The following is a 24941-nucleotide window of genomic DNA, read 5'->3' on the forward strand; positions in this document are numbered from 1 at the left end:
ATAATTTAGCGTTAAAGCCACCACCAAATTGTTTATTTTTGCAAAGAAACTCAGCCCAAAGATGAGGCTGAGTACTCGTTATTCTACTACAGTTTTCTTATAGATTTACGAACAAAATTTGTTATATTGTGATGTTATCATATGTAGCCTCCTGGGAGAAACATCCCGCCAAACACACACCGAAACTACGACGTTGGTACAACGTTCGAACAAGTTTTAACACTTCCTAACCAGTTATAACAACCAATATAGCAAGTTGTAACAACGTTCTAATACGTCATAAACACGTTAAGCCAAGATGTAACAGCTTTATTACAAGTTGTAACAAGCGGAAAATAGAGACAGTTTCGGTTTGTGTTTCCAGGGATATGACACAAATACCCATGCATGCATGGTCCCTGGCAAGGGAAGGGAAACAAGGCTTCAGTCCAACAAGCACAAAACGAACGAGATAAGTAAATTAAGATAAATTATATTTTTATCAGAATAATTTTGACCAAGAGTAAGCGTTAAGTCAGTAGGACTATATAGAATAAAAACTATTGCCTACAGTAGAATGGAAGGTTTTTCCTTTGCAAAGTAATAGCATAATGTGGAAATTCTACGGGTTCACCATAGCCTGTGCTACTTCGAGTAGCTGAATCTTAAACAACATGTGGAAACTACTAAAGCTGACTGTCTAACTATTACGCTGGGTGAGCTCTGCTACTAATGACGCCCCAGTTAAATAGGGTTGAAAGAAGAACTTCAGCAATATTTTGACCTATCACATGTGGTTTATTAGTCATTAGTGTAAACAGAGAAGTTGTTAAACACATATGGCAAAATCTTACTGAAGCGACCATACGAGTCATAAATACTCATACTCCGCCCAAGTAAAACAGAAACAAGCAACACTTAGTGGGCCAGCCAGAGGCTTCAGGGCCCACGCAGGAATATTCCTGCAAAAAAAAAAAGTTATTAGATTAGTGTGATCAGCGTTCATTGACTATTTCGTGTATATATATAATCTGTGTGTGTGTATCGGTAATGCCACAGAACATATATATATATATATATATATATATATATATATATATATATATATATATATATATATATATATATATATATATATATATATATGTCGTACCTAGTAGCCAGAACTCACTTCTCAGCCTAATATGCAAGGCCCGATTTGCCTAATAAGTCAAGTTTTCCTGAATTAATATATTTTCTCTAATTTTTTCTTATGAAATGATAAAGCTACCCATTTCATTATGTATGAGGTCAATTTTTTTTATTGGAGTTAAAATTAACATAGATATATGACCGAACCTAACCAACCCTACCTAACCTAACCTAACCTATCTCTATAGGTTAGGTTAGGTTAGGTGGCCGAAAAAGTTAGGTTAGGTTAGGTTAGGTAGGTTAGGTAGTCGAAAAAACATTAATTCATGAAAACTTGGCTTATTAGGCAAATCGGGCCTTGCATAGTAGGCTGAGAAGTGCGTTCTGGCTACTAGGTACGACATATATATATATATATATATATATATATATATATATATATATATATATATATATATATATATATATATATATAATGTAGCATTTAATATTTAGTGCTAATTTGACCCTTCGCAAATCCACTTAACAAGATAATTATTTAAGCATTTAGACATTATGAATTTATCATGGGACATGCAACACAGTGTTGAGACAAGCCGCAACATGAGCCCATGGGCTTCACTTGACAGAAGCAACACTGATCAGTCATAAAGCAACACTGATCAGTCATAAAGCAACACTGATCAGTCATAAATAACATAGTCTCAAGGGGCCAAATTCACGAAGCAGTTACGCAAGTACTTACGAACGTGTACATCTTTTCTCAATCTTTGACGGCTTTGGTTACATTTATTAAACAGTTTACAAGCATGAAAACTTGCCAATCAACTGTTGTTATTGTTATAAACAGCCTCCTGGTGCTTCGGAGCTCATTAACTGTTTAATAATGTAAACAAAGCCGCCAAAGATTGAGAAAAGATGTACAGGTTCGTAAGTACTTGCGTAACTACTTCGTGAATCTGGCTAAGACCTCCACACCTGCGACTTTTGGTAATTAAGATGACCCAAGTTGACGAGGTAAAAGGGGCCAGAAGAGGTGGAGACTAGTGACGTCAGTCGTTATCACCAGCAAGATCGATGTTATAGATAACGCCTCAGCAATCATAAGGGCCCCTCAACCAATGTTAGTTGACTAGCAAGCGGCTCTGAGCGCCTCAATCTCTCTCTCTTTCTCTCGCTCTCACTCCCTGAGGGCCGGTGTGTTGAGCTCCACGACAGTCGTGGGCTCACCACCTTCCCATCTCCCATACACAAGGGAAAGGGAGCATTTCCAACATACAGGAATCAAGTCGACGCATATATATCTCCATTGTTAGTTTCCTGAGGACAGCGTGCTTGATACATTGTGTCAGCAAGATGTTTCTGCTCTGGATGCTGGCGGGAGGCCTGATGCTGGCTGGGAACTCACAGGTAAGAATATTATACATCAAATGATTGTTCGCTAATTCATTAATTGGTAGAATAGCAAGTATATATAGAGAGAGAGAACTACGATAGTTTTAATTGTAAAATTTCATATACTTGTATGTAGTGCCTCCGCATACCTACGGGATTGGTATGGGATCCACTACCACCCACAGGATGGGTATGGTGTCCACTACCACCCACAGGATGGGTATGGGATCCACTACCACCCACAGGATGGGTATGGAGTCAACTACCTCACGCAGGATGGGTATGGGGTCCACTACCAGTCAGAGGATGGGTATGGGCTCAACTACCACTCACAGGATTGGTATGAGGTTCACTACCACCCGCAGGACGGGTATGGGGCCCACAACATCTTACAGGACGGTTATGGGGTCCACACCCACTTACAGGACGGGTTATGGGGTCCACAACCACTTTCAGGACGAGTTATGGGGTCCACAACCACTTACAGGACGGTTATGGGGTCCACACCCACTTACAGGACGGGTATGGGGTCCACAACCTCTTACAGGACGGGTATGGGCATCACTCGAGCTCATAAGATAAGGGGCGGAGTGCTTAAGAAATGAGCTTAAGTAACCTGGGGCCAGATTCACGAAGCAGTTACGCAAGCACTTACGAACCTGTACATCTTTTCTCAATCTTTGGCTACTTTGTTTACAATTATTAAACAGTTAATAAGCCCCGAAGCACCCGGAGGCTGTTTATAACAATAACAACAGATGACTGGGACGTTTTCACGCTTGTAAACTGTTTAATAAATGTAACCAAAGCCGTCAAAGATTGAGGAAAGATGTACACGTTCGTAAGTGCTTGCGTAACTGCTTCGTGAATATTTCCCCTGGTTCCTGTTCGTCTTGTGGTTCTTCCGACCGTTCGTACATCAATCGGTAATGGAGCTTTCCTCCTAGTAGTCTTCCGTTTTACTGTTATACCGTTTTACCGTTATATTCCGTTATATTAATTTATAATTCAAAAATCTCTCTTTAAATTTGATCAAACTAACATCTCCGTAACTTAGAATGACGAGTTCCCGCCAAACACCGAAACTACGACGTTGGTACAACGTTCGAGCAAGTTTTAACACCCCCTAACGAGTAATAACAACCAATATAGCAAGTTGTAACAACGTTCTAATACGTCATAAACACGTTAAGCCAAGATGTAACAACTTTATTACAAGTTGTAGCAAGCGGAAAATAGAGACAGTTTCGGTTTGTGTTTCCAGGTTTTGTCATTGGTGTTCATCAGACATACTGTATTCTGAGATTGAATTTCGATGTATATTGCAGTGTTTTGTTGCACGGAGGAACTGCATGCAACAGGTGGTATTGCACAACGGCAGAGCCAGTCACTAGCCGCTATCTGTAGCGTTCTTGCAACAGCCAGTCACTATAGCCGCTATCTGTAGCGTTCTTGCAACAGCCAGTCACTAGCCGTTATCTGTAGCGTTCTTGCAACAGCCAGTCACTAGCCGTTATCTGTAGCGTTCTTGCAACAGCCAGTCACTAGCCGTTATCTGTAGCGTTCTTGCAACAGCCAGTCACTAGCCGCTATCTGTAGCGTTCTTGCAACAGCCAGTCACTAGCCGCTATCTGTAGCGTTCTTGCAACAGCCAGTCACTAGCCGCTATCTGTAGCGTTCTTGCAACAGCCAGTCTTTCGTTACTAGAGAGTAATTCTATTACTGCATATTATTTATTTAGGTATTTTAGTTCCAGTAATTTGTGGCATGACTAACTATGTTGTGATCATTGCCCCCACGTGTATGTGGATCTGGTCAGCTCCCTTTGTCAACAGTCACTTGTTAACAGTCACTTGTCAACAGTCACTTGTCAGCAGTCACGTGTCAACAGTCATTTGTTAACAGTTACTTGTCAACAGTCACTTGTCAACAGTCATTTGTCAACAGTTACTTGTCAACTGTTACTTGTCAACAGTCACTTGTCAACTGTTACTTGTCAACAGTCACTTGTCAACAGCCACTTGTCAACAGTTACTTATCAGCAGTCACTTGTCAGCAGTCACGTGTCAACAGTCACTTGTCAACAGTCACTTGACAACAGTCACTTGACAACAGTTACTTGTCAACAGCCACTTGTCAACAGTCACTAGTCAACAGCCACTTGTCAACAGTCACTTGTCAACAGCCACTTGTCAACAGTTACTTGTCAACAGTCACTAGTCAACAGCCACTTGTCAACAGTCACTAGTCAACAGCCACTTGTCAACAGTCACTAGTCAACAGCCACTTGTCAACAGTCACTAGTCAACAGCCACTTGTCAACAGTCACTAGTCAACAGCCACTTGTCAACAGTCACAGGCTGTTCTGCCAGTCGCCAGACCCCACTTAACTCCCAGGGATAACGGAATATATATATATATATATATATATATATATATATATATATATATATATATATATATATATATATATATATATATATATATATATATATATATATATATATATAATATATACGACATTGCTCGCCTCACAGCAGTAGCAGCCTCACATGCAGGGGATTTCCTGTTAGCAACCCCAATGTCGGCAACTGGCACGCGTCTCACACCACACGCCCTCCGAATTGCTGTGGCCCTCCGCCTTGCTGCCCCAATCCACACCAGATATAGGTGTATTTGCGGCGAGGTGGTGGCTGACAGGTACGGCCACCATGGCCTACTGTGCCAAAGCACAGGGGGATGGCACTCGAGGCACAATGAAGTTAACGACATCATCAAGAGGAGCTTCACTACAGCTGGATGCCCAGCTGAAAGAGAGCCCCGTTACCTAACGCCCCGTAACTCTGATGCTCTTATTGGTCGCCCGGATGGTATCACAGTGAACCCCTGGAAGAACGGCAAGCAAATGGTATGGGACTACACGTGCGTATCAACCCTGGCTAACACCTACATTGACCTCAGTGTTGCACAACCAGGTGGCGCTGCCACCCACTGGGAAGCAGCCAAATCCCGTAAGTACAGAGAACTGGAGCACCACTACAATTTTGTTCCCATTGTTTCTGAGACACTCGGCGTCTGGGGTAAAAGTGCTACCAGTTTTTTTTAAGGAACTGGGTTCTAAGCTCATTGAAACAACAAGGGGACCCTAGAGCTTTCTTTTCCAGCGCCTCAGCGTGGCGATACAGAGGGGAAATGCGCACTGCATTCAGGGTTCCTGCCCGCCATCTGAGGAGCTGGAGGAACTCGACAACTTATGATAATCATCTTTGTAACCTATATGTAACTCCTTTTTTGTAACAAAATTCAAATAAAACAAATATATATGTGTACATACAAAAGAATGGGGGTGGTAGAAGATATTATTAGTGTTCAGTGAGAAACCACAAGGTCTTCTCTGGATACCTTTTTATTTTCTTCTCCGAGGCTATGGGTCCCCACATTGGCACCAGAGGTGGTACCCTCACTAAATATATATATATATATATATATATATATATATATATATATATATATATATATATATATATATATATATATATATATATAATATATATATATATATATATATATATATATATATATATATATATATATATATAATATATATATATATATATATATATATATATATATATATATATATATATATATATATATATATATATATATATATATATATATATATATATATAGATCAGTTCACTATTGTGGTGACCTTAATAACCCTCCCAAGACAAACAAGACCTCACCCCATCACCAAACAAGCAGAGTAAGTGCCATATCTGCCTGAGAATAACGAAACAGGTCAGTTACTTGGACCCATCTTCCCTCTCAAAACTTATCATCAAAGTCCAAGATGAGGCCTGAGTACGTTGAGGCAGACCAATGTCAATATTCAAGGACCCTGAAAAAAACATTTAACTCATCAATATTTCGTATTAGATAAGATAATGAGATAATGAGACAGCCTCAGTTCAAATGTCACTGTTGAAGTACCACCCCAGTCCACACACAAAAAAAAAACAGCAACTTGAAACTACGGTTTATTGTGAAGTAAAAACTCAAATTTATTATTAGGATTTGCGCGGGATTCGAACAAGGGTTTAGGATGTCCCAGATCAACATGCGACCACTACGCCATGAGGCGTTTCTCATTTATCACTATACACTGAAATTTTATGTCACGTTAGTACCCAGGGGTGTTTAACCTCGTTAGTACCCAGGGGTGTTTAACCTCGTTAGTACCCAGGGGTGTTTAACCTCGTTAGTACCCAGGGGTGTTTAACCTCGTTAGTACCCAGGGGTGTTTAACCTCACGTTAGTACCCAGGTGTGTTTAACCTCGTTAGTACCCAGAGGTGTTTAACCTCGTTAGTACCCAGGGGTGTTTAACCTCGTTAGTACCCAGGGGTGTTTAACCTCGTTAGTACCCAGGGGTGTTTAACCTCGTTAGTACCCAGGGGTGTTTAACCTCGTTAGTACCCAGGGGTGTTTAACCTCGTTAGTACCCAGGGGTGTTTAACCTCGTTAGTACCCAGGGGTGTTTAACCTCGTTAGTGCCCAGGGGTGTTTAACCTCGTTAGTACCCCAGGGGTGTTTAACCTCGTTAGTACCCAGAGGTGTTTAACCTCGTTAGTACCCCAGGGGTGTTTAACCTCGTTAGTACCCAGGGGTGTTTAACCTCGTTAGTACCCCAGGGGTGTTTAACCTCGTTAGTACCCAGAGGTGTTTAACCTCGTTAGTACCCCAGGGGTGTTTAACCTCGTTAGTACCCAGGGGTGTTTAACCTTGTTAGTACCCAGAGGTGTTTAACTTCGTTAGTACCCAGAGGTGTTTAACCTCGTTAGTACCCCAGGGGTGTTTAACCTCGTTAGTACCCAGGGGTGTTTAACCTCATTAGTACCCAGGGGTGTTTAACCTCGTTAGTACCCAGGGGTGTTTAACCTCGTTAGTACCCAGGGAGGTGTTTAACCTCGTTAGTACCCAGGGGTGTTTAACCTCGTTAGTACCCAGAGGTGTTTAACCTCGTTAGTACCCAGAGGTGTTTAACCTTGTTAGTACCCAGGGGTGTTTAACCTCGTTAGTACCCAGGGGTGTTTAACCTCGTTAGTACCCCAGGGGTGTTTAACCTCGTTAGTACCCAGGGGTGTTTAACCTCGTTAGTACCCAGGGGTGTTTAACCTTGTTAGTACCCAGGGGTGTTTAACCTCGTTAGTACCCAGGGGTGTTTAACCTTGTTAGTACCCAGGGGTGTTTAACCTCGTTAGTACCCAGAGGTGTTTAACCTTGTTAGTACCCAGGGGTGTTTAACCTCGTTAGTACCCAGGGGTGTTTAACCTCGTTAGTACCCAGGGGTGTTTAAGGCCTATATTATTTTGTTTGGTAATCACCCATTTGCCAATTAACCATTTCTTTGCACAAAACAAATTACCAAAATAGGTTTTAAATGTTGTGAGTGAGACACTTTTTACCTCGTGAAGGTTTAGTCGGTAGTGCGTGCGCCTGGGGAATGAAGGGTTGAGAGTTCGAGCCCATTTCAGTACCTCAAATATTTCCTCATTTATATCCTAATAAATAGCTAAAAACTATATGTAATTTACGTTCCAACCAGTCATATGTATTATGCCACATGGTCAACATCTGATACAATAATTTTATATAAGAAAAATGTAACGCAGAGGCTTTTATTATTGTGTAATATTAAAGTAAACCTTTTTTTAAAATTGCATAAACAAATTCAAAAATTCAAATTCAAAAATTCAAATTCAAATTCAAATTCAAAAATTCAAATTCAAAAATTCAAATTCAAATTTAAATTCAAAAATTCAAATTTAAATTTAAATTCAAACGTCTATAATATGTTCAGCGCTAAAGCATTCCTGCTGGTTGGGTAGTATAAGCTGCTTGTGACGGCTTTGTTAATACTCCTGCTTGAGTACAGGGGGAAGCTGGAGCCATCCGTGAGGCGAAGATGATAGCGGTGTCTCAGTTAACAACATGTAACACGTGTATCTGTTGTGGGAGTTAAAGGTTCCAAGTTCATGTGAGGCGAGAGATGATTGATAACTGATGGAGTAATGTTCTGGAGAATGGGATGACTGGTGCGCTTCTCTCATGTTATCGAGAAGTCATCAAGTCCTCGCAGGTTACAGTGTCTTCATGTCCTCGGAGGTTACAGTGTCTTCATGTCCTCGGAGGTTACAGTGTCTTCATGTCCTCGGAGGTTACAGTGTCTTCATGTCCTCGGAGGTTACAGTGTCTTCATGTCCTCGGAGGTTACAGTGTCTTCATGTCCTCTGAGGTTACAGTGTCTTCATGTCCTCGGAGGTTACAGTGTCTTCATGTCCTCGGAGGTTACAGTGTCTTCATGTCCTCGGAGGTTACAGTGTCTTCATGTCCTCGGAGGTTACAGTGTCTTCATGTCCTCGGAGGTTACAGTGTCTTAATGTCCTCGGAGGTTACAGTGTCTTCATGTCCTCGGAGGTTACAGTGTCTTCATGTCCTCGGAGGTTACAGTGTCTTAATGTCCTCGGAGGTTACAGTGTCTTCATGCCATCGCAGATTACAGTACATCTCTTAATGTATGTCTATATATATACAATAAACATACTGTACGTTGCTATAACGGAAATACAAACGACCCAATTTGTACTCGTTCTCTGTTCTTGCTGCTGTATTTGCATTTCTGGTAGTGGTAAGGATGAGTGGTGATCGAGCTACTCCTGTCTACTCTATTCTGTGGGTGCCGAATTAAGCTGAGCAGTTGCACTGTTTCCCTCGGTAGTATACTCTCTGGTGTCGGGTTCGCTGGTTCTTTCACGTGGTTTGTGCTCTTTTATGATCTTGAATTCCTCATTTGCTTTTCTTCCGTAATTCTCTTTGCTACCTCCCTATCCTGCTCAGACAAAGCCTGTCTAATAAATATTGCATGGTATTTCCAATGATCTTTCAACTATCTCTTCTCTGCCAATATATGTTTAACGGGATTGTTGTTCTTATAATTAGCTTTCACTGGCCAATTTCTTTCAATCTGAAATGTACCTAGCCTATAGTAATGTTTAATTTCTAGTGTTGAATGTCTGGTTTGAATTCTAAGTAGAATTTTTATTTAGTTTTGGCCTTTCTCTCCCTTCATTTGCCATGCGTCTCCCTCTAGCTTCATTAGAGTGTAGATTACCACAGTATCACTACCTAATTACCTCCCTTATCGGTGTCCTTCAGTCGGGAGAGTGGCCACTGTTGTATCACATGCTGGGGGAGAGAGAGAGAGAGAGAGAGAGAGAGAGAGAGAGAGAGAGAGAGAGAGAGAGAGAGAGAGAGAGAGAGAGAGAGAGAGAGAGAGAGAGAGAGAGAGATCTCGCAACCCGTGAGGATAAAACAAAGAGGTTATGGTCGTAACATACATGATACTGAAGGGGGACTAAACAAGGTGGACTCTTTCAATTTATAGAAAGTAGGACAAGAGGACACAAGTGGAAGCTGGGATTAAAAATGAGTCGAATAAATGTAAGAAAACGTTCGGTGGTCAACTAGGGGAATGCACTGAAAGAAGTTGTGGAAGCCACCTCTATCCACAACTTTAAGGCCAAGTTAGGCATAGAATTCGATCGTCAGAATCTTTAAATTATAACACAAACACACTCACACATTCATAAAGACAGAGGAAGGCCTCGTGGCTGTATAATCCTAAGGCCCTGGTTCGATTCCCAGCCAAGGCAGAAACAAATGCGCAGTTTCACTCTAATGTACCTGTTTATCTAACAGTAAATAGGTACCTGGGAGTTAGACAGCTGTTACGGGCTGTTTCTTGTGTGTGTGTGTACTCGCCTATTTGTGCCTGCAGGATCGAGTATTAACTCTTGGATCCCGCGCATGTGTTTGTGTACTTACCTAGTTGTGCTTGCGGGGGTTGAGCTCTGGCTCTTTGGTCCCGCCTCTCAACGGTCAATCAACTAATGTACAGGTTCCTGAGCCTATTGGGCTCTATCATATCTACACTTAAAGTTGTGTATGGAGTCAGCCTCCACCACATCACTGCCTAATGCATTCCATTTGTCTACTATTCTGACACTGAAAAAATGATTTCTAACGTCTCAATGGCTCATTTGGGCACTCAATTTCCATCTGTTTCCCCTAGTGCGTGTGCCCCTTGTGTTAAATCGCCTGTCTTTATCTACCCTATCAATTCCTCTGAGAATCTTGTATGTGATGATCATGTCCCCTCTAACTCTAATATGTTTCCCAGTGACGTGAGGTTGTCAATGCCATCTGTTGAGCACACCCAACCCCATTTTCTGTTCCCGGTGGAAGCCTGTGATCTTATTTTATCCCGGTTTAGTTTCTTACTGATGACATTTTAGTCCACAGAATGTAATATCGGTGGTGTCTTGGTCGACAGGAATCGGTTCACCCAGGGCAGTGGTTGGGCACCATTCCCTCTCCCCCCCCCCCGTCCCATCCCGAATCCTTATCCTGACCCCTTCCCTGTGCTATATAGTCGTATTGGCTATGCACTTTCCCCTGGTAACTCCCTCCCTCCCTTCCTCAGAGCAGTCCTGAATTCAAGACTTTGTGATACTTAGCGAAGTATTGGTGATTGGGGCGACGTATCCCAGGAGCCTGCCAGTGTGTTGCTGGAGACCTCTGCCAGTGTGTTGCTGGAGACCTCTGCCAGTGTGTTGCTGGAGACCCCTGCCAGTGTGTTGCTGGAGACCCCTGCCAGGGTGTTGCTGGAGACCTCTGCCAGTGTGTTGCTGGAGACCCCTGCCATTGTGTTGCTGGAGACCTCTGCCAGTGTGTTGCTGGAGACCTCTGCCAGTGTGTTGCTGGAGACCCCTGCCAGTGTGTTGCTGGAGACCTCTGCCAGTGTGTTGCTGGAGACCCCTGCCAGTGTGTTGCTGGAGACCTCTGCCAGTGTGTTGCTGGAGACCTCTGCCAGTGTGTTGCTGGAGACCCCTGCCAGTGTTGCTGGAGACCCCTGCCAGTGTGTTGCTGGAGACCCCTGCCAGTGTGTTGCTGGAGATCCCTGCCAGTGTGTTGCTGGAGACCCCAGCCAGTGTGTTGCTGGAGACCCCTGCCAGTGTGTTGCTGGAGACCCCTGCCAGTGTGTTGCTGGAGACTCCTGCCAGTGTGTTGCTGGAGACCCCTGCCAGTGTGTTGCTGGAGACCCCTGCCAGTGTGTTGCTGGAGACCCCTGCCAGTGTGTTGCTGGAGACCTCTGCCAGTGTTGCTGGAGACCCCTGCCAGTGTGTTGCTGGAGACCCCAGCCAGTGTGTTGCTGGAGACCCCTGCCAGTGTGTTGCTGGAGACCCCAGCCAGTGTGTTGCTGGAGACCCCTGCCAGTGTGTTGCTGGAGACCTCTGCCAGTGTTGCTGGAGACCTCTGCCAGTGTTGCTGGAGACCCCTGCCAGTGTTGCTGGAGACCCCTGCCAGTGTGTTGCTTGAGACCCCAGCCAGTGTGTTGCTGGAGACCCCTGCCAGTGTGTTGCTGGAGACCCCTGCCAGTGTGTTGCTGGAGACCTCTGCCAGTGTGTTGCTGGAGACCCCTGCCAGTGTTGCTGGAGACCCCTGCCAGTGTGTTGCTTGAGACCCCAGCCAGTGTGTTGCTGGAGACCCCTGCCAGTGTGTTGCTGGAGACCCCTGCCAGTGTGTTGCTGGAGACCCCTGCCAGTGTGTTGCTGGAGACCCCAGCCAGTGTGTTGCTGGAGACCCCTGCCAGTGTGTTGCTGGAGACCCCTGCCAGTGTGTTGCTGGAGACCTCTGCCAGTGTTGCTGGAGAGTAGAAGAGGTGTTGTGACACCGTGACGATACAGTGTAGGACTGGCCCATGATTTACTGTGAAAGGTGAAATCTCCGGCGTGAGGGCCACGGAAGACAGACTCAGGGAGGGCACCTTGTGTGATGCACGATAGAAGGTAGAAGTGATCTCGCCGGGAAAGATGATTGTAGAAGTTTTATAGTGTCCTGTGTGAAAGTGACACCTGCACTGTTATATCATGTACATATATGTGTATATATGTAGTTAAATACACTTGGTGATAATTTGGTGTAGTATTGTTTACCAAATTTTCCTTTAGACTTATTATTACTGCAGGTTCTTAATAACCTATCTATGACTCGGGGTGGGATCGAGTAAGAAAAGGCACTAAGGTCTCGTATACAGTTTAAGAAGCAAATATTCCGATTATTGGCTTAGGGAGGCTGTAACAATCTCCCATGCCAGGGCAGCATCCCAGGTGAGGGTCAATGCACCTCACTTCATCTCCCATTCCAGGGCAGCATCCCAGATGAGGGTCAATGCACCTCACTTCATCTCCCATTCCAGGGCAGCATCCCAGATGAGGGTCAATGCACCTCACTTCATCTCCCATGCCAGGGCAGCATCCCAGATGAGGCTCAATGCACCTCACTTCACCTCCCATTCCAGGGCAGCATCCCAGATGAGGCTCAATGCACCTCACTTCATCTCCCATTCCAGGGCAGCATCCCAGATGAGGGTCAGTGCATCTGGTACGACGTGGGACCAGAAAACCCAGAAAAGGAAGGAGGGATGCAGCTCAATAAGATCTACAACGGACCGGCGAAGCCTCTCAATGATCCAGTTGCTCTGAAGATGTTGGAAGACAACTGCCCCTTATTGATGAATGAATTACGTGAGTATCTAGTGTTTGTGAGGTGTTTGTGTGAGGCATTGGTGAATGGTGATTGTGAGACTGCGCAGGCTGTGGGCCGCGATGTTTTGTTAAATGTTCTGGAGCCTAAGGCGCATTTGTGACTTTTGTGTGAATATTTTTGTCGCTTGTATTAATAAACGACAGAGAGAGAGAGAGAGAGAGAGAGAGAGAGAGAGAGAGAGAGAGAGAGAGAGAGAGAGAGAGAGAGAGAGAGAGAGAGAGAGAGAGAGAGAGAGAGAGAGAGAGAGAGAGAGAGAGAGAGAGAGAGAGAAAGAGAGAGAGAGACAGAGACAGAGACAGAGACAGAGACAGAGAGACAGAGAGAGAGACAGAGAGAGAGAGAGAGAGGAGAGAAACTCTTTATTTTAGATTTAGATTATGTCAGAGTTGCCATTTGTTACACGAATACGGTACAAGGTTCTTGTAATCATAGCTTATAAATATTCCAACCATTCCTACTGATAAGATAACATATTTTTGTAGCTATGCTGACGAACGTACAAATATCAATGTGCTGGACAAATAGAAAGTACAATGTTGTACTATTCACTTTACAGAGTGTGGGAAAATATAAAGCTACTAACCAAAGTTAAAAATTCCTAGGATTAGCAAAGGACATATATTAGGCCTAGGATGGTTAGGTTAGGGTTCATTAGCAACATAATTACGAAGATTTTTCCAGTTTGTCCAAATTCAATAACACAAAAAAATCTACCTTCGATTAGCCCATCACGTTATATAAATATATATATATATATATATATATATATATATATATATATATATATATATATATATATATATATATATGGACAAATAGAAAATGAGGTTAGGATCCTTCACGTCAGCGCCTTGACCCTTTCAGATGACCTGTACGGGGAGGAGGTCAAAACCTGCTGTTCTCCCGCCAACATCGCCAACATGACGTCGGGGTTCCAGCAGATGCACTTCCTGGTCAGCAAGTGTCCAGCTTGCGAGCTCAACATGAAGACCAACTTCTGCTACTTCACCTGCCATCCGCGACACTCTAATTTCCTCATCCCGGACAAGCTCTACCCATGTGAGTGTTTTAAGGGCGGGTAAAGAGAGAGAGAGAGAGAGAGAGAGAGAGAGAGAGAGAGAGAGAGAGAGAGAGAGAGAGAGAGAGAGAGAGAGAGAGAGAGAGAGAGAGAGAGAGAGAGAGTGAGAGAGAGAGAGTGAGAGAGAGAGAGAGAGAGAGAGAGAGAGAGAGAGAGAGAGAGAGAGAGAGAGAGAGAGAGAGAGAGAGAGAGAGAGAGAGAGAGAGAGAGAGAGAGAGAGAGAGAGAGAGAGAGAGAGAGAGAGAGAGAGAGAGAGAGAGAGAGAGAGAGAGAGAGAGAGAGAGAGAGAGAGAGAGAGAGAGAGAGAGAGAGAGAGAGAGAGAGATAGATAGATAGATAGATTGATTAACACCATAAACACACACTACATACAAATAGACGAAAATACAAGGTAATAAATACTGTATTCGAAGGTGGGGATAACAGAATGTTGTTGTTGTTTCACATTTAGCTACTCAGAAGGAAGTGTCCATGTAGCACGGGCTATGGTGAGCCCGTAAGGTGGATAACAGAAACATTCAACACATAACTCTAGGCTATCCAGCCTCGGTGTGGAATTCACACTATAAAATAAATAATAAATAAATGTTTATTTAGGTAAGGTACATACATACAATAATTTTTTTTACAAAGATTGGTGGACTTATATATAGAGCTAGTACATACAATGCCTATATATACTGTATATATTATAAATAACTTTCTTATTATTATTACATTTTAGTATAGTTTATTATGCTATTATTATTATTATTATTATTATTATTATTATTTAGAAACTATTCTTTGTGCTGTTTATTTTCACGTATACAATAGTTTGTGGTATCTCCCCCAGCGAAAGAAAACGCAGTGGCGATTTGGAGCATAGACTATCATATCACCAGCCGCTTCACCGACGCCACCTTTCAGTCCTGCAAGAGCGTCTACTCCACGGAGCTTAACATGCCCGCCCTGCAGGTCATGTGTGGCAACGCTGGCTCCAACTGTGACCCCGAGAGGTGCTTATCCAACAGTTTTTACCTGGCAGTGACTACGGGGAAGTGAGGTCTAGCTTTTGACGTTTGAATTCTGAAGACGTTTGAATTTTGCAGTCCCCGGGGTGTAATTGAGATATATACAAGAGTTGTTACATTCTTGTACAGTCACTAGTACGCGTAGCGTTTCGGGCAGGTCCTTAATCCCATGTTCCCCGGAATACGACTCGCCAAATCGTTTAACAACCAGGTACCCATTTTACTGTCGGGTAAACAAGAGGCTACAGTTAAGGATTGACGCCCAGTAAATCCTCCACGGCGAGGATACGAACCCAGGACAAAGCAGCTCGCGAAGCGCTAGGCAAGGTGCTTTACCAAACCAGTCTCCAGTGGTGCAGTGGTAAGACACTCGCCTGGCGTTCCGCGAGCGCTTTGTCATGGGTTCGTATCCTGGCCGGGGAGGATTTACTGGGCGCAAATCCTTAACTGTAGCCTCTGTTTAACGCAACAATAAAATGAGTACTTGGTTGTAACAACGATTCTTCGCGGCAGGGGATCGTATTCCAGGGACCATAGGATTAAGGACTTGCCCGAAACGCTACGCGTACTAGTGGCTGTACAAGAATGTAACAACTCTTGTATATATAAATAAAATAAAATACTTCGTCGAATCCGGTCTTAATATGCTACATAGTCTTCTCGGCTTGGCGCCTTCTTTTGATAATTGCTTCCAGGCCTTAATAGTTGGAGAGAATTGGTGGCTTCCACAACTTCTTTCACTGAATTACACTTGCTGACCATCCATACAGGGTGTTCAATTACATTTCTTTGACTTGTGTTGCTGTTGTGTCCCAGAACCGAGCCTTGAGGGCCCCAGAACCGAACCTTAGGGTCCCAGGACCGAGCCTTGAGGGCCCAGGACCGAGTCTTGGGGTACCAGGAACGAGCCTTGGGGTCCCAGGACCGAACCTTGGGGTCGCTTCATGTCGCATTTCTTCAACTTGACGACACCCTCTTTGACTGTAAGGCTTTGCCTGTATCCTTCAGGTGCCCCCTTAGCCATATCAGTCTTCCCACTTGTCCCAGCCTGTCTCGCCATGGTCACCACCAGTCTTTTATTAGGGAAAACATCAAATGCTTTTTGGCAATCTACGAAGGTGCTGATCTACCCAGACTTCGTTTTCGTTTCGTATTTTGGCAACTTTGTAATCGGGGAGAGAGAGAGAGAGAGAGAGAGAGAGAGAGAGAGAGAGAGAGAGAGAGAGAGAGAGAGAGAGAGAGAGAGAGAGAGAGAGAGAGAGAGAGAGAGAGAGAGAGGGGGGCTTCAGATGAACTAATGTAGGATATTACATCTTAGGTTGCAGGTTCACTGGGAACATTAATGACACTCCTAATGAACCTTAGTCTTTGAATAAATCAAAAGAGAAACAGAGAGGAAACTAATTTAATTTCATTGTACTCATAATCATCATGTCATCAATATCATTATAGGTCAACAACATTGAGTTATTACAGCAACTTCATTTTCAGGTTATTTACATACCTGGGTAACAATGACTTCGCTCCCTTCAACATCACATACAAGTGGAGCGAGAGTCCTCTGAACGCCACCAATCCTGAGAACGACACCACGTGGCAGATGACCCCATTTGACATGCCCACTGCCCCTTGCAATACCACTGTAAGTGGACCTCTTACCTCCCATTCACTGCTATTTTCCCTTGCAATACAACTGTAGGTAGGCTATTATCTCCCCCTTACTACTTCTTCAGAGACCAATGCAATTAATTTTCATCAATTACTTTTCCTCTCTTGTCGTTGACTTATCTTTCAATCCGGTGCTTTCCGATCTTTCTGTCTCTCTGCTAACCCGTCTCTTCTGTCCTCCTTCCCTTCCTCCTTCTCTTACCGTACTCTTCCACTCACCCCGTTCCTGTGGCCTCTCCCAGGACCTCTCCCTCCGCTGCCTGTGTTCCGACTGCCGTGAGTCGTGTCCGTCGCTGCCAGACCTGGTCGACCACCACCACATTCCGATGGTGGGCTCCTTGGACGCCCTCACCTTCTCCCTCATTATCATATATGGTGTCCTGGCCATCACTATCATCGTCGCCTCCTGCTGCTGCTGGAACCGCCCAGAATCAGGTGAGGGAAGAAGGGGAGGTGAGGGAAGAAGGGGAGGTGAGACAGACGGGGAGGAGGTAGGGAGACGGATCGAGAGGGAAGGAGAAGGGTAGAGGAAGTGCAAACTTTATTTTTTCCAGTTCTCTGCTGGCAATGTCACCCGTTGCAATATGGTCGACAACCCACAGATATTATCCCAGGAGAAAAATGTCTGGTGTAACAACAACTGTGTTACACCGAGATACACATTATCGTGATATATCAATGAGGATTCGAACCTATGCACCGGATGTTCCCAGATGCTCGCTCTAGTCGACTTCGCTACGACATGGTCAAAGCAATTGCAACCTGGGGTCAACCCGTCCTCGACTCAAGTCCATTACATCCAGCAGTCGACCCCACAGACGCATTCATAAATTTGTACATGTTGTTCATTCAAAACAGGAATTTTTCTCAAATATAAATTAATATTATAATATATTAGCATATTGTGCATATATAGTCATAAGTTAGGTTAGGTGTTTAGGTTCTGTTGGCGATTATTTGTATTTGTAGTACGTGGGTGAAGCATTTACAGCGTTGTGGTTCGAACAAAATTCGTCAGTGAAGCACTTGTTCCGGAAGTGTTCGGACGTCATCAATTGTGAGTCGTGTGTAAACAGTTTTTCATTCATAAACAGGGGGTTTGGCGGGTGGATGGAATCACTTTTGGGTCTTTGTTTGGAGGACGGGCTGGACCCAGAGTGCATGGGGTGGGGGGTGGGGGGAATTGTGTGAAATCCTGGTTTGGCTTCAGTGGAAGTCTTTGGAATCCTCGAGGGTGCAGTAGTGCCCCAGGTTGCAACACTGTGTTGCTGTAAACAAGTGTGTCACCCTTTCTGCGAGGTGTCTGTTTCCTTCAAAGGTAAACCACCTACAACAGAGGTATCCAAATAAACTGTATTGTATTTCGGGGCTCCACGAACAGTTTAGGGGCTCCGCGAACGGTTTCGGGGCTCCATGAACGGTTTCGGGGCTCAATGAACGGTTTCGGGGCTCAATGAACGGTTTCGGGGCTCCACGAACGGTTTCGGGGCTCCACGAACGGTAAAATCATGAAGGTTACAAGACTCTAAAAATATAAATGCACTCAAGATTAACATGAAATTACCTACATTAGTGTAAAAAAAATTTCCTCAGACAATTAGCCAACACCCCCATGGGCGAATGGGGTCTAAACGCCCCAGTCTCACCTCACGAGTAGGGTCCAAGACCATATAAGACTATACACCCCCCATATGTCATCAATACCCTGTAAACAAACCCAACATATTCTAAATCCAAAGCAAAGAGATGAAAATATCTGTTTTATATATAGCGTCCCAACCCGTTCTCACACCAGGCTGGTTAAAGCAGCGGCCGTCCTCCCCAGACGCATTCATCAATTTTTAACATACTGTGTATTAAAAATAGGTTTATTCTCATATATAAATTAATATTCTTATACATAAAAATTGTATGTATAGTTTGACATAAGTTAGGTGTTTAGGTTCTGTTGGTAAGTATTTGTATTTATACGTTCGTGGGTGAAGCATTTATAGAATTGTGGTTCGAACAGAGGACGTGAACGAAGCACTTGTTCCGGAAGTGTTCGAACGTCATCAGTTGTGAGTCGTGTGTAAACCGCTTTTCATTCATAAACAGGGTGTTTGGCAGCTGGATTAAAGAGCTTGGATCTTTGTATGCAACCCGTTCTCGCACTTTCGTATAGTCAATATTGACTTATTAAATACGTGCATATGTGACATACTAAACATACTAGTTTACCTTGAAAAGATTCATAGAAAACACCGACCTTACCTAACCTTCTTAGTATGTTAAGATAAGCATCGTATTGTTTCGTAATTTCAATTATTACTTAACCTATACCTATAATAGGTTAAATAATAATTGTAATTACGAAGCAATAAGATGCTTATCTTAACATACTAAGAAGGTTAGGTAAGGTCGGTGTTTTCTATGAAGCTTTTCAAGGTAAACTAGTATGTCACATATGCACGTATTTAATAAGTCAATATTGACTATACGAAAGTGCGAGAACGGGTTGTTGTATGCGAGAACAGGTTGGGCGCGCAGAAGGTGTATTGCATCGTAATGTTCATGACGTTACAGGTTTTAGTCACGTGTTTTGGTTTGTCTTCCGTCAGCACACAGCTCTCCTGCGGGGTCTCCCAGCTGCCTGGAGGAGCTCTCTGCCGCCATGGAGAAGAGCATCAAGGCGCTCTTCACCTGCCTCGGAAGAAGTAAGTGTCAGAGCTCCGTATATGTGTGTGTGAAATTTATTATAGTATACCCTTTATATGTTACAAATTATGCCCTTGTTTCCCTCAGCTGTGGCTCGACACCCCTATATCTTCATAGTCTTCAGTGCTGCGCTTATTATTGGTTTGGGCGTGGGCGTGGCTTACCTTAAGGTAGGTCTGGTGTGGGCGTGGCTTACCTTCAGGTAGGTCTGGGGTGGGCGTGGCTTACCTTCAGGTAGGTCTGGGGTGGGCGTGGCTTACCTTAAAGATCATATGATTCCCCACTTATTAAATTTCGTCATGACAACAATAAATTTGGGTTTCAGTCAAAATACATTTTCCACATAAGTCTTAGTGGTTTGTCTCCCCCCGAGGCCGTAGTAACCTAGACCTGACTCCTCATCTCCTTATCACAAGATAACCATAGTTTGTTTTGTTAACATATTATAACAGTTTTTGATTGAGGTTAGTGTGTCAGATATTAAAACAATGTCAATGTTATGTTCGTTTCTACTCGCATACATGCACATACACTCGCACGCACGCGCGCACACACACACACATACACACACACACACACACACACACACACACACACACACACACACACACACACACACACACACACACACACACACACACACACACACACACACACACACCCGGGATCCAAGAGTCAATGCTCGATCCTGCAAGCACAAATAGGTGAGTGCACACACACACACACACACACACACGCACGCACGCACACACACACGCACACACAGACTAGTTTCAATGGTTTGCCATCAGACTAGTACCCGAGCTGAGAGGTATGAGCTACGAGGAGAGACTACGGGAATTAAACCTCACTTCGCTGGAAGACAGAAGAGTAAGGGGGGGCATGATCACCACATTCAAGATTCTGATAGGGTAGATAAAGACAGTCTATTTAATACAAGGGGCACACGCACAAGGGGACACAGGTGGAAACTGAGTGCCCAAATGAGCCACAGAGATATTAGAAAAAACTTTTTTAGTGTCAGAGTGGTTGACAAATGGCATGCATTAGGAAGTGATGTGGTGGAGGCTGACTCCATACAGTTTCAAGTGTAGATATGATAGAGCCCAGTAGGCTCAGGAACCTGTACACCAGTTGATTGACGGTTGAGAGGCGGGACCAAAAAGCCAGAGCTCAACCAACGCAAGCACAACTAGGTGAGTACAACTAGGTGAGTACACACATGAGGGGCATGAGCAATGAGGAGACTAAGGGAATTAAACCTCACGTCGCTGGAAGACAGAAAAGTTAGTGGGGACATGATCATCGCATACAAGATTCTCAAAGGAATTGATAGAGTAAACAAAGACAGTTTATTTAACACAAGGGGCACACGCACTAGGGAACACAGCTAGAAATTGCGTGCCCAAATGAGCCCTATACTCGCAACGCAGTATAGGGCTCTCAAGACATTGTCAATGCCTCTCACGCAGTTGCCCAAAACCCTAGCCACTTTTCCCTGGTTCATTCTTGGTGTAAGATCTTCTGTATCGCTCGGTTGCAGGTGACGACGAATCCGGTGGATTTGTGGGCTTCGCCGACCTCCCGCACCCGGCAGGATAAGGACTACTTCGACTCCCACTTCTCTCCATTCTACCGAACTACCCAGATCATCATCACGCCGAAGGGATACGACTATGTAAGAGAGAGAGAGAGAGAGAGAGAGAGAGAGAGAGAGAGAGAGAGAGAGAGAGAGAGAGAGAGAGAGAGAGAGAGAGAGAGAGAGAGAGAGAGAGAGAGAGAAGAGAGAGAGAGAGAGAGAGAGAGAGAGAGAGAGAGAGAGAGAGAGAGAGAGAGAGAGAGAGAGAGAGAGAGAGAGAGAGAGAGAGAGAGAAGAGAGAGAGAGAGAGAGAGAGAGAGAGAGAGAGAGAGAGAGAGAGAGAGAGAGAGAGAGAGAGAGAGAGAGAACGAGAACAGGTTGGCTACTAAACACGCAAGAAATTGGATCTCTGTCCATGATCAACCGTGCTATTGTGAATGATCATCCTTGATCATTCACAATAGCACGGTTCATGGTGTGTGAGCCTGTGGATGCTGTGTACGGCAGGTAGATGACGTGTTTTGAGAGTAGGAACCTTTGTTTTGACAGGTGGTGATAGTGTCTAAGAGGGCCAAGGCGAAAAAAAAAGGAGGGATCTGGTCAAATCATAAACAAGACGGTTCGACAAAGTTTGTTTTCTTTTTGTTAAAATCACGTATATTATTAGGTTAGGATGTATTTGATTTTAGGTTGTATTAGGCTCGGGTGGGTTAGGTTAGGTTGGTTTAGGTTCGGATAACTTAGGTTACCCTAGGATAAGTTTTAACTTCCGTATGCGAACCATTTGTATACGATGTGACTAGTGCACAAAAAGAGAATAGTTCCAACATATCTTGGGTAAGAATAGAGAATCATGGGACACGGATAAATAAATTAAGGAAAACCATGTTTTTGTAGAACAATTTCACTAATCTATTCGATCGATAGATTATAATTTTATATTTAATTTCCTTTGTTGAGCTTTATAGTCATTCTGGACTAAAGCTGTCTCCTAATAACCTTGTTTTCTTCCTGTCAGGGGGACAGGAAGACTTATCGAACCTTCCCCTAGTCAACTACTGACCTTGCCCAGGATGCAACCCACAACAATTGCCTATTTCTCGGTGACCTATTTAACTCCTAGGTGAACAAAGGCATCAAATGAAAGAAAAAGTGAACTCGGGGCCCTTGATCAGAGGACGTGTGCTACAGGACCCAGGAGAAGTGAACACTCATACGTACTTAGAGTTAAATGGCATGTTTTTATCTGAATGCTCTGTATTCCCTTCTCCGAGGTTTTGGGTTCCTACAATTGCACCAGAGGTGGTACACCTTTTATATATATAATATGCAGAATAACCACATGTGAAAAATAGAAAATGCTTAACGCGTTTTCGGCTAATTCGCCTTCACCAGAGCAAAGTAGAATCAACTTTGATTCTACTTTGCTCTGATGAAGGCAAATTAGCCGAAAACGCGTTAAGCATTTTCTATTTTTCACATGTGGTTATTCTGCATACTTGGATCAGTGTTTTTGTGATCATTGTTGCATATATATAATATATATCTAATGTATTCATACATACGGACAGTTCAACATGACGCTGGTGGACGACACCTCCAAGATCCCCGTCGACTACCTCTTCGGCCCGGCACTCAACGACACCTTCCTGCAGGATGTTATGGCCTTGCAAGAGCAGATCACCAGTGTGAGTCTTGTCTCTCATACTCCCTTCTGCCTTTATTTCCCCCTCTTTCCCCTCTCACCTCCTTCGCTTCTTCGTGATTGTAGATCTTGCTCAGCCTACTTCATACCCCCTTCATTGGTTGATAGCTCTAATAACGTTTTACTTTTATGATAGACCGTTAAACCATCGCTTATTATCCTCTAAGGTGGAATGTTCAATTTACTCTGTCCTCAATAGTGGAATGTTCAAATAACTCTGTCTTCAGTAACAGACTGTTTAACTAACTCTGTCCTCAGTGGCAGAATGTTCAACAAACTGTCCTCAGTGGCAGACTGTTGAAGTTAATCACCGCCATATAACAGAAAGTTCTCTTCTTTGCTTTAGCTGGTGGGTTATAACGGCGAGGAGAACATCACCCTGAAGTGACGTGTGTGTGAAACCAATGGCGCCTGTAGAAACAGACTGTTTGATCCAAAGTGTCCTAAACTACTGGCAGAACGACGCTGAGCTCCTCAACCATGACGTCGCTGACGGCACTTACGTAAAACACTTTGTCGACTGTGTCAAGTGAGTTCTAAGTTCCCCTCTACTGCGGGTTCATTTGCTCTTTCGACAGTGGGACGTTAGAAAGTTTCCGACATTGCGATACCCTCACGGTAGGTTCCCGTTCTGGAAATCTCATGGATTTGCAATCATTTTTCTTGGATGAATTGCACGCATGTGACCCATTTTCGTGGGTCACTTGCATTTGTCTTATATTAGGCTCTTGTTAGGGGGGGACTCCTGGAGTCTTGTCATTTCCTTAATGGATGCTTAAACTCGTCTTGGAAGGCTCTTGAAGGCTTATTAAATTTTATTCCATTGTGTAGTATATCCCTCATGATTTGTTAATTTTTTTTAGCCTTAGCGATTTTTCAATGATGCCAATACTGTACTTGATTTGTTTAAAATGTAATTTTAATTCAAAATATAATTCTAAACCTCAGAAAGTCTGAACCTTCAAGCAGATATGAGTTATTAATTATTATCGGAGAGGTGAATTATTAATTATTATTAGATAAAGGTGAACTTGTATAAGGGACTTAATTCTGCTTTATTATAAGAACATGCCCTCTCACCCTTGTTTAAGTGATAACTCGATTATTTAATTTTTATTGACAAAGCCTTTATTTTGTGAACACCATTAAACCGTCAGTATTATCAGTTAAATAAAGACAAAATTAATAATGCACTTTTTAAATACCTAAAGCTGGTATCCCAATAAAAGTGTAGTAAGTTGTATAGGAGGATTCCTACTAACTTGTCCAAATTTCCCCATCTCTGCAGCAATCCTTCGAGCATAGTCAAGACCTCCTACTGCCTCGGGTCGTATGGGGGCCCCGTGTTCCCCTACACGGCTCTGGGGGGCTTCCTGAAGCAGGGCGATGCCATCTCTGAGAGCCCCAGATACACAGAGGCCACTGCTCTCGTGATCACCATACTCAACAGTAACTACCTGGAGGAGGATAAGCTTAAACCAGCCCTTGCCTGGGAGAAGAGGTGAGTAGCTTCTTCAGTGTCTGAGGGAGAAAACTTAAGTTGCTCTTGCATTGTCTGCTAGTTGAAGACAGTGTCAGTATCTTCTCTACTCTCGGCTGTTGGAGAAAAGGCTAGTATCTTTGACACTGTTAAGTAACTATTGTCTGCTGTGTGTTATATGGGAGCACTGCCTCTGCTTCAAATCGGGGAGAAACATTTGTGCTTTGACTGACCAGGAACATTCACTGCAGAGCAGACAGATTCTCTGTCTGTTCTGCAGACAGAGAATCTGTCTGAAAAGGGAATCAGGGGAAAACACATTAAAGCACCAATTTGAAAGGCAATTGGCCTGAAATTGTCATAATTGTTTGCCAGTGCTAGTTTCATGGAATTGCTTCATGGAATCATTCAGTGTTAACATACCGGAACAGATATTTACACGATGCAAGTCGGAGACAAATATCTTTATATCCATATAAGCCTATGTTATGCAGTATTCAGTAAGAGCCCAGGCTCTCACGTGATCAGATATGTTATACTGAA

The 24941-nt window shown here is 43.6% G+C and overlaps 1 protein-coding gene across 1 annotated transcript in view; it reads left to right on the forward strand.

The window, feature by feature from the left end:
• Positions 1–2318: 2318 nt before the first annotated feature.
• The window catches only part of LOC123755939 (NPC intracellular cholesterol transporter 1-like), a 35198-nt gene continuing 12575 nt past the window's right edge, over positions 2319–24941 (forward strand). Inside the window, 13 exon segments of the mRNA XM_069305494.1 lie at positions 2319–2520; positions 12982–13156; positions 14043–14237; positions 15092–15254; positions 16761–16911; positions 17180–17372; positions 19538–19633; positions 19722–19804; positions 21178–21312; positions 22785–22901; positions 23265–23300; positions 23302–23447; positions 24207–24419. Coding sequence (XP_069161595.1) covers positions 2467–2520; positions 12982–13156; positions 14043–14237; positions 15092–15254; positions 16761–16911; positions 17180–17372; positions 19538–19633; positions 19722–19804; positions 21178–21312; positions 22785–22901; positions 23265–23300; positions 23302–23447; positions 24207–24419 — 1757 coding nt within the window. The 5' untranslated portion in view covers positions 2319–2466.

The sequence above is a fragment of the Procambarus clarkii genome, chromosome 55 (assembly GCF_040958095.1).
Source record: "Procambarus clarkii isolate CNS0578487 chromosome 55, FALCON_Pclarkii_2.0, whole genome shotgun sequence".
NCBI classification, from domain to species: Eukaryota; Metazoa; Arthropoda; class Malacostraca; order Decapoda; family Cambaridae; genus Procambarus; species Procambarus clarkii.